Source organism: Pterocles gutturalis, unplaced genomic scaffold (genome assembly GCF_000699245.1).
Source record: "Pterocles gutturalis isolate BGI_N339 unplaced genomic scaffold, ASM69924v1 scaffold14971, whole genome shotgun sequence".
Classification (NCBI taxonomy): domain Eukaryota; kingdom Metazoa; phylum Chordata; class Aves; order Pterocliformes; family Pteroclidae; genus Pterocles; species Pterocles gutturalis.
The window spans coordinates 51,590-62,620 of NW_010105840.1; the positions used below are offsets into that span (position 1 = coordinate 51,590).

The 11,031-nt window shown below is 35.0% G+C and overlaps 1 protein-coding gene across 1 annotated transcript in view; it reads left to right on the forward strand.

Moving 5' to 3' along the window:
• MALRD1 (MAM and LDL receptor class A domain containing 1) overlaps window positions 1-9,635 on the forward strand; it is a gene marked incomplete at its 3' end in the record, with an annotated part of 59,751 nt that extends 50,116 nt beyond the window's left edge. The window contains exons 14-16 of the mRNA XM_010087553.1: window positions 7,612-7,764; window positions 7,912-8,017; window positions 9,268-9,635. Of these exons, the coding sequence (XP_010085855.1) occupies window positions 7,612-7,764; window positions 7,912-8,017; window positions 9,268-9,635 (627 nt within the window). The remainder of the gene's footprint in view (window positions 1-7,611; window positions 7,765-7,911; window positions 8,018-9,267) is intronic.
• Between the last annotated feature and the right edge of the window lie 1,396 nt (window positions 9,636-11,031).

Consider the following 11,031-nt stretch of genomic DNA (forward strand, 5'->3'; position numbering starts at 1 on the left):
GGTCCAAAAAATTTTTTTTTTAAAAAGGGGTTTTTTGTTTTTTTTTTTTTTTTTTTTTTTTTTTTTTAAAGTGCTGTCTGGACAGCAATATTAGTATCAAAAAAAGCTATGTTTAACAAACAGGACAAAAGGCTGCATGTCATTCCTCTCACTTGCTCTCTTTCTAGAAATCTACTGAAGTAAAACCAGTAGTCCTTGCTTTTCTTTCTCCTCACACATTGAAATTTGGGATGTTTTTTAATGTGCAGATTGAGGTGCAAGCTAGCAGTGGAGCAACATCAGACTTGTGGCTTCTTAGAACTTTCTTTGTGAGCTGAATGCAGAGAAACCATGGCTACGGCAGAAAGCTTTTGTGAAAGACCTGCTCTTGGCTACAAGACAAACAACAGGCTGCTGTACGCAGCACCTTGCCTCCGAACTGGAGACTGGCCATTTAAATTCAAGAGGGTTTTGATAATTTTTCACACAAATGTTTGAATATCGTGGAGAATAGTACATAGTTTAAGAACATCTGACATTGATATCAGCTGCGTTTCTTAGCAGTTGTGATACAGTACAGCTCACTTCATAGGTGGTGTTATCTTCCTTATGCGGAGTACATTGCTATATTCAAAGATGATAAAAAGCACTTATTAGAATTTTATATACATGTGTGGTTTTACTTATTTTTTTTCCTGATTTTTAAGGGGAACCAGAATTTGCAGATGTTAATTCTTCATCTTTTTACTGTCCACCGGGACTTTTTTCATGTGGGGATGGACAATGTATTTCATCTGACAAATTTTGTGATTTTACACCTGACTGTTCAAATAGCCAAGATGAAGCCAAGTGCCGTAAGTGAAAATTTAAAGATCTAGGTTGCTAAGATCCTGTGACTGTTTGTTTGTCCTATTGGCCAAGCTTTCAAGACTTCGTAAATGTTGTCATTTAATTAAAAGCTCTTGAGAAATAGTTACTTCATATTGATTCTATTTTTAATTTTTCCTCTTTTATTTTCTGTAACAACTACTTCCTTCTTAACATTAAAACCAGAAAAAAAAGGTGTTTGATTTATTATTTAGTAGCAAGTGTTGCTTAAAATACAGTATTTTATTTTATAACTCATAAGATGTTTAGTGTCAGGTACAGAGTTACACTTAACAAAATCTTAGTCTGTAAAATGTTGGAAGCTGATTCAGAAAGCCATTATAAAATAAACCAAAAAGAGGTCGTGCATATACTTTTGCAGACATGTTCTCATACATACAAAATTGTACTAAAAAAAATGTGAGGAAAATACGTTACACTGGTACAAATATGTTTCACTGGCACAAATTTGGAAATTCTGTCACACCACTGCGTGAGATGCCTTTTCTTAAAGGGTAGATGGTCCTGGCATTAAACCTGAGAAACAAATGAGACAGAAAACATTAAAAATGCAGTGGCCACAGACTTGCATTCAAATTGTATATTTAGTATACCTAGTTTTGGTGTGAAGATACCACAGCTGGACTGGTAAATAAAGCATCTGTGCATAGATATGGTCACAGATATAGTTTAGGCTGTGTCAACATTTTCTGTTTGGATGTGTTGTGAATCCTATCTGAGCTACGTGCCTGGATTGTTTCTGCAGGGAAACTAACACGTGGTAAAGTGGAGGGAGGTGGTGCGTCTCAGAGTCCCTTTCCACTGTACAGTCAGAAGGGAGCTTGGAAATGTACCAGGACCTCTAATACGTACCTTCAAAAGTTTTACTGATTCATTTACTTACCTGCTCTGTGTAAGAATGGTGATAGTGGTTATAATTTCTATCTTTGAAATGAGTCTCTTGCTTTTGTGTTGAACTATCAACTATGCTACAAAAGTCATGTTGTATTTTCAAAGGGAGTTGCCATGAGCAATATTTAGTATAGGGTTTTCTTAAAAAAAGAGCATGATGGTTTCTAGCATTCTCACACATAACAGAAATATTGCAGATAAGATCCTTATAGTATTTTCTGACTGCGCTGTGTTATGCATCATAAAGCATAAAATTCTTCACAGGTACTAATACAATCCAAAATCTATGCTTATATTTTCTAGTTTTTATTAGGAAATTTGAGAGGTGTTGCTCAGCTAAAAAAAAATCTTTGACTTTTAGCAGATAAATAATAGGGAAACTCAATTTCTCTTTCTTTTTTCTCTGATTTTATAACAGAAGAAACTTTTCTTACACCCAAGTCTCACTTGCCCAGACAATACATTAACAATGCCATGTTAAAGGTTGAACTATGGAGCTGTTACAAGTATATTTATGGTGGTCTTTGCTCTAAATATATTGCTTACTTATTAATCATTGTTGTACTGCTGTGCTGGCTCAGTGTGTGCTAGTGCTGCGGCTTGTACTGTGGGAAGCAGAATGCAGGTACACAAATGTCTCTGTAAGTAGTTTGTCATGTTGACTATTTCCAAGCAATAAATTTGCCTTTCAGCGTGTTACTCTGGTAGTCTACAGCACTAGAAGAGCTCTTATAATTCTCAAACAGTATTTCATCATCTTCATGCTTATGTAGTGTACCATTACTTTCTAGATTTTGTTATGTAAATTTCTGAAATTAGATGCAAGCATTTAATTTCTCTCAGTCACTTTTCCTATTTTCTTAGCTTGGCTAAGCATGGATGTTTTGTTGATTCACCACCTACAACTACTTTGTTCCTTTTGTCAATATTAATACTTTTTCCCACTATGTTCCACCTGCTGGTGATTGTATGCTTCTTAACCTTGCTCTAATGTAAGTTTTTCCTCTTAGTATGGGAACCAGGGAAGGATATTACATGGGCTTAAAATATCTTTCTAAATATTTATCATTTAAATATTTTTCTCTTACGTTCCAGCAAGATTGTTTCCTTAGATACTTGGGTCCACCAAGTCCACTGAACAAGCGGGATCTCCACGCAATTTTCTTGTCTCACAAGATCAGTCTTCTCTTGATTCTAATCACTTCTCAGATGAGCTGTTCTTTCTGCCAGGAGTGGAAGAAGAAAGTTTGAAGATCTCCACTTCTTGGAGTATCTTTCTTATCTCAGTGTAGGTTTCTGAGTTCCCAGTTCTTGCAGGACACTATCTCTCTCACTTCTCTTCGTATACAGGATAGCCACCAAATTTGTTTGCTCCACTGACATCTTTGTTCTTAGAACCACATTTATGTTGTTGAACCTGACGCATGATGAGATTATTCTTTCTAGGTTTCTAGGTTCCTAGTTGCATTTTACAAAAATACATATCTTAGACTGAAAAAATAATCCAAATTTATTCTGATTAGTTGAGAAAAGTAAAACAATATAAAATATAAAATACTAAATGTTTTCTTTCTCAAGTGCCACTACTCCTGACTATTAGTTCACAGCTTTTCTTCTACAGCTGAAGAATTTACTATCACTATAAAGCTACCATACATGGCTTATACATGCATTAAAGCAGAAGAGAGAAGCATCTGCCTTTTTCAAGCTGGAGGTTTACAGCAGTAACATAACCTACCTATCACATTGTGTGCTTGTGCTCTGGAAGGTGAATGTACAGTATAATTTCTAAGGTCTACATCCTTTGCATTTGGCGGAGTCTAAATATTCACTTTTCCAAGCTAAGAATGATAATGATGGTGTAGATAGTAAAGTCAGACTGGAAAGTAATCTGGTAACATTCATGCATTCCTGGTATTCTGTCTGACCTTTGGCCATTCATTCATCATGTTCTGTCTTTCATGTTTTTTTCTGTCTGCTTATGGTGTAGATTATCAGGAATAATTATCCAATTTTATATATAAAATACATATGAAATAGTTTACATTTTGATAAATATAGAACACATTTTTCTTTACGTCTTTATAAATGAAATATGCATTTAATGTCTATCTCTATGCTGTATAATTTAGTACGGCGTAAGCATGCTCAAGTTAGTCTTAAGTAATTCATAAACTGGACACAATCTATATGTTAGTACAGAATTTTATGTAGCTTAATTTGACTTAGGCAAATAAAGAGAATGATGCATATGTTGTTCCTTAAAAACTACTTCTGTAGCATAATTGTTTAGCTGTAAGCATTATTGCCTTTCTAATGGCCACCTTTATATAAGTAATAATAATTTCCTTAGTATTATAAGAAACATTCCCTTGATTACCTAAACATTACCTTGATTGCCATAAAACTTCTGCTGTGGTTATAGGGTAACTCTTCCAAAATTTAACCTTTGGAGTCAAAATCTTGCGTGCTAAAATGTCCATCTCATACGCTTGCTACACCTTCATTTCAGCCAGACAATTCAGTTGTTTTTAAAGCTGAGACCAGAAGCAGCAGCCAACTCACATGGATGAGCTTAAGTTCAAGGAGTGAAAAGATTGTCAGCTTGTAAACCAGAGAAGAGACCTGAAACTGGAACTGCACAGACAACTGCTTTAGGATCTGTTCGTGGAAGTTAAATGGGGAAAGTCATCTACAGTGACAGGAAACTGCCATTGTCTGTGAATAACAAGGAATGGCTGCAGAGGCTGCATTGCTTGAGCTCGCTGGTGTGGGACAGAAGTAACCAGGAGGCTGGGGGAAGCCAGGTCGAGAAGGACATGGGCTCCTGTGGGGGAAAGGTTAAGACCAGATGCTCAAAGAGTCAGTGAAATGGTGTCAGAAGAGATAACAATAATGAAAGGTAAAAAGTTTTTTAAGAGAGAATAAAACAAGGAGAGAATGGGAATGGGGAATATGGATGTGGAGCAGTGATGCTTTGGGTGGGATTAGTATAAAGTGTGTCAGTAAGTGGCAAAAACCTGAGACTTCATGAGAGGACCTGGAGCAAGGACCTGTCTGGGGACATGTCCAGGCAAAGAGATGAGGACTGGATGGGGAAAGACAGTGAGGATTTCCAGCTTTCCAGTGAGACTAGGACTGAGATAAGGGGTCAAACGAGCCGTTGTGGAATAGGTAAAAGGGGAAAGGCTGTAGAAAGGAAGAGCACTGAGGAAAGGGAAAAATACTTTTCTGTTGGAGACTATGCATACCTTCGTAGTTTCTATAGAACCCAGAAGTCATCTGTTTTTTCTACTTCTGACAGCAAATGTCTATCTAATATTTTGGGAAAAAAAGTATATCTCATTGTATAGTTATTTCTGTCTATTTTCTTGCAAATTATGCACCATGACAACAAATATTGCATGAGCTCCAGTGGCAGAGAACCACAGGGTAAATAGCAAGATGGCCTGAATAATGACTATCAGACTTTGTTTTTGTTTAGTTCAACAAAAACATGAACACTCCCCTTCAGTTAGGAGGAACATTTTAATGGATATAGGAAGACAAACACTTCATTGTTAAAGATTGCCTAAATTTCTCTTGTTTTATTTCACCTGGACCTGGGTATCCAATGTCCTAAATAACTACATTATTGTGTTCAAGAAATTTAAATCTCTTCAGACTTCATTAACATTTTTGAATGGAGGAGACATTTGGACCTAATTTGCTAAGTTCCCAATGAAAATGTCAATCAAATGTAATTTGATTATTTTGGAAGCTTTTATTGTTTTAGGACTATTTCCCACATCAATACACAGTAATCACTTGTATTAGGAACGTGAGAAGCATTTGCAAATGACAGTATCATATGAATTGAGAGATTTCCAGAAAATGTCAGATCTGATAAACCAGTGTTTTTGGACACTGTTTCACTTAAAAGTGCTGTTATAAACCGGCTTTTAGTTAGACGATTGAATATCTGCCTCAGTGCACAGGATGGACTGCCATCAAAATCAGAGTTGTGTAGTGAAGAATATTTTTATATCGTTATTTAAAAAATAAAATTGTGTCAATTCCATGTGACAGTACAGTTATTTTTTGAAGGTGTCAGGGTTATTTTATTTCAATGTAAGCATCCATGCTTAAGTTAAATGTATGGTCTGGTGCATCCTTTCTTTTATATTTTGTCTCTGTTATAAGCTACAGATGGAAGAAGTCTGGGCTCAGACTTAACAGTTTTGTCTTATTTGCCTCTTTTGGTGTAACCATCTGTGTCCAAGGTTTGTAATATTTTTTGGTGTAGTTCTTGTGGGAATATCGACAGTCTCTTCTATAGAGCAAAAACCAAGTCAGAAATAGCCCTTCATATTCCCTTATTGTTATATTTGGTCAGTGGATTCTCAGTCATTTCCATCATGCCTAGGACCTTCAATGTTTATACATATTTTTGATCTTAATTTTATTCTATCAAATATCCTATTAAATAATTTCTTTATTTTTATTGGCACATTTGATCTACATAATTTTATCATTGACATTTCTGATCCACACTCACCATGTGTATAGAAAACTCATATTTTCTTTGATCTCTTAAATATTATTGGGCCTTCCATGGTTGTGAAATGATTTCTTTTATAAGTGGCATTAATAACTGTACATTTCTATATGCTTTGCTTAATAATCCACAAAAATTTGTCTGTTTAACCAACAGCAGCACTTGCTTGCCTGGTTAATAATTTTTCCATTCTTTCTAACAAATGGTATGTGATAATGTGATACAGTTCTTAAAGAAGAGCAAAAAGAAAAAAAAATTAACACAGCAAAACAAAAAAACTCCCATATCTTCCATCAATAAACATTTATGTAATTCTGATTTCCAAGAGACTTTGATTCTGAAATGTATGTTTTCTAGGCCATAATCATATGGCCACTGGAAGTTGTGATGTTATAAAATAATGGTAGAATTCAGGCAGTCACGTCTGAATATTTGTTTACTTATGCCATGCACAGAATTAATAAAATATTGCTTAAAAATTCTTGACACAATTTTCTTAATGTTTTCCATTAAAAGCCTGTTATAATTACAGAACTCAAAAATATATTTTTGTGATTTGAGGATTTTTTTAAAGTGCAGAAGAAGGAAACCTAATATTTCTTAATTTTTACATAATATATATTTGTCAGTTTGCATTCATTCATACATGACACTCTTCCACTCCTTTCTTTCCTATTTTGTATTATGCAAATTTTCTAAAATATCACTCTTAAATGAAGAATTGAAGAAAGCAGCTGAATATGTTTTTCAAATCTTTTTCACTCCAGTAGTTTGTGTTTCAGAGATTTCCTCATTTTACCATTATCATAGTGTCTCAGTAATGCCTGATATTTAACTTCACTCCTATTATAACCAGAGAAAGGGGTTTATTATCATTAGCATACTTGCTGAGACTCAGGAAATAAGGGATTTGATTTCTGGTTCCGACACTGATTCCCTAAAAAATCTTGTAGAAGGTTTGTTACTGCTTTGTGTGCTCTGTGTTCTTGTCCTTTAACATGAGAATTGTGAGGTGTTTTCAGAGCCTCCGTACCTGCTTTGCATGCTTTGGCGGCAACGCCCCTAGAGGGAAGGACTTGTTTTGCTGAATGCATTGCATATAACAATGGCTTGGCTGTTCCTGTGGGGCTGCTGTTTTACCCAACTTGTAAAACAAACAACCCATCTTGTACTTTGCCTCTCTGTGCCCCTTTCCTAGACTTCTTCCTAGAACATTGGTGGCATATTATAAACATCTTATTTCCTTTCATACTGCAAAGCTTGCTTAGTAATTTAATGCACTGAGAAAGAGTGAAATGTCTCTTTCCCCATTTCAGCTGCTGTATGTGACTTTGAAAGAGACAGCTGTGGTTGGGTTGAAACTGCAAATGAAGATGAATTTGACTGGGTAAGAAGTTCGAGTAGTGCTCTTGCACCTGCTTTTCAGAAGCAAGCTCCTCCGCAGGATCATACCTACAACAAATCTGAAGGTAAGACAAGCCAGGCCTAGAAACAAAGAAGTGGCATAGATATATGTGCTCTTTAATCAGATTTAAAGTGGAGGACATGAATGCTTTCAAAACCTTCACAAACTCTTTCTTCAGCCTGAAATGTTGATTTCTGTTTTGTTTTGATAGGTCATTTTATGTTCATTCTGAAAAACAGCAGCAGCATTTCACAAGTAGCTCAGCTACGAAGCCCAGAGTTCAGACAAACTGGATCAAATTGCACATTGTCCTTTTGGTATGGAATAATTTAGACTTAAAATTCATGGACTGTGTCACTTTGCTTTTATTGGACTGAAACTGAGATTATAGTTTGCAATAGACACACCTTCCTGTACAATATTCATTAAATTTTATTCTTTAATCATATTTTCCTCATTGTGAACAATATGCAAAAATAAGTTGAAATACTTGGAGAACAGAACTGAAACGTGGGATGATTTTGTTGTCAGGCTTTGAGCAAAATTATATTAAAAGATTCTATCTGCATGTACATAGACAAATAACAGTCATTTCACCAACATTTCTGTTCTGATTAAGTACATTTGAAAATGTTCTGGAACTCTGTTCAATAACAGGAAACCATCCAAAAATCTAGTAGCTCCTTGAGTCACCTACAGTATCCAAAATTAAATTGTATCATCTTTAAGTGAAAGTTCCAGTGGAAGAATTGGAGCTTTTATTCTAATCCTTTCTTTATATACATACTAAAATCCAACCCCTTTCAGTTATTTTCTTGTCTCGGTCTCTGTGCAGTATTTACAAAGAGGGACAGAAAAAGTAATCTGTGATAATCTATGTACTAAAGTCAAGAGTGGTGCTACTTTTTAAATAAATATTTTGTCTGACTTTGATATTATTAAGTGAAGCTTTTCTCCATAATGTCAAATACATTTGCCAGAAGAAGAGGAAATGTCTTTTTATCAAAAACTCAAGACCTGAAGTTGGAGTACAGGTCTGGAAATTACAACTTGTTGGTTCTGGTTCTGGTTCTGTCTCCCAGTTTTGTTGTATGATTGCTCACCCATGTGTATACGATTTTTAAATGTTTTGAAATCCTCCAAAAATGCTGTAAAAATGCAACATGTTAACAATAACTAATGTAGATAGAAGGCATGCTTTTATATTTAGTAAGTGTTCTGTTTTTACTTCATGAAACGTTACAATTATGTATTTAATTAAATTTATTTAAAAATTATGCATATGACTGAGCAGTGTTTATTGCTTAACGTGAAAACAAATGCATCTCTTCAGTTGTGGGCTATAATTTAAAGAAGTATGTTTCTTCTCTCATAATCTTTAATCCTTGAAATAAGCCCTAGACTGATAGAGCAGACTACCGTACCATCATACAGAAAGTAGATTGAACTACAGGTAAACTGGAAATATGCACTGTGGACTTCCTATATTTCATGGAGCTAAAAGACCTTATACTTGATGTGGTCCTCTGTCATTGTTTGCACCCTCAACTTTTTTTTATCATTTTAGGTATTACAATTACGGACAGTCAGTTGGAGCGGCAGAGATGCAACTGCTTGTGGGTGGGATGAAACAGCCTACTGTTCTTTGGAGGGCATATTACAACGAGGGAAATCAATGGCTCAAGGCAGTCATTCAGCTTGGACGCCTTCCACATCCTTTTCAATTATCACTTGATAAAATCAGTCTGGGTTTTTATGATGGTGTCTCAGCAATTGATGATATTATGTTTGAAAATTGTGCTTGTCCACACCCAGCATTAAGTTGTGAAGGTCCTAATCGTTTCTGGTGCAGAGACACAAAAGCATGTATTGATAGTTTATTGGTCTGTGATCTTGTGGATAACTGTGGGGATGGATCAGATGAAGAAAACTGTAGTAAGTACTTTCCATTGTTGTTTACTTTATCTCAAACCAAAATTTACTTGCTAAATTAATCACTGGAGTAAAAAAGCGTGGTACTGCTACAGCCTATCAATGTCACAGCCAGTGATGATTCAACTGAATACAGCTACTGATGAAACAGATTGAAAAAGTTTAACTTAAATGCACATGATGAGTTACAACTGAGGGTAAATGTAATTCATTCTCCTTTATTCAAACGAGTCATATTTATATAACCTTTGTAAAACACATATGTGCATTACAAGTTTAAGAGAATTCACATTCTGACAGTTGATTTGGGTTAAGATGTTGACGGAAGTACAGTGTAAGACATGTATGGACCAAGAGGAATTTATGTCCTATCTCTTTTTATGACCTATATCTCTTTGTAGAAAACATTAAAATATCTGTACCAGAAGATACTATTCATCCTGGGGATAACAGTCTCTTTCAAAGAAGGAACTTGTAAGAAATGAGGAACGCTGTGGGTTGTTCACATTTTTTACATTCACCTTGCAGTGCTGAAGGGTGCTGTTGATGATTTTCTCCTCGAAGCGTGCATTCATCAATTTTAAGAACTCAAGAACATTAATATAATATAAAATTAACTAGCAGTTGCGTTATCACATCCTGAGGTAACTAAATTATGCAAATCACATTGAGTTTGAGAAACAGGGGACACCTTACATGCCTGAGAGGATACAAGCCTGCACTGATATCTGCAGAATATTGACTTAAAACTGATCTGAATTTAAAAGAAAGTGAAGGCTTTCCAGCCTATCTCAGTTTTCCCACTTGTAAAGTGTCTTTCTTCTTTATAATCCATTTTGAGGTCTATAGTAAGAAAGTACTAGGAGACTTTCATGGTTTTGCTGTTTTAAACATAATAAAAATAACAGCTTAATTAAAAACACCACAGTGAATTGCTGCGTAGGAAGGGCAGATGCAAAGATGAAATGCAAGTTCTCCACCTTTGGTACACATTTTAATTTTTTACATTAGAAGTAATTTGCCTAATCAATGTACTTTGCCTTGGTGTGAAATAATAAAATGTAGTTGTGTTATAAATGCCTCTCGATTTTAGCTGTGATAAAACTATCAGCCTCTAGCTAGCTACTGTGAAGAAAGTTAACTCTGTATCAGCTGAAACCATGACACATACTACTATTATTGAGGATGATAAAGATCTAAAACACAACCCATTTTTACTTCTGTCGTGCAAAAACATATTAGGTCATTTATTGCAGAAACCTACAAGACTATATCCTGTGGTTTGTTTCATACAGTTAAACTCAGTTTTAACTCCTTTTCTCAGTTAAATTTAAATTAAAGAACTTTACATTTTGACATCACATGTATATATGTATATATATAAATATATGTATATATA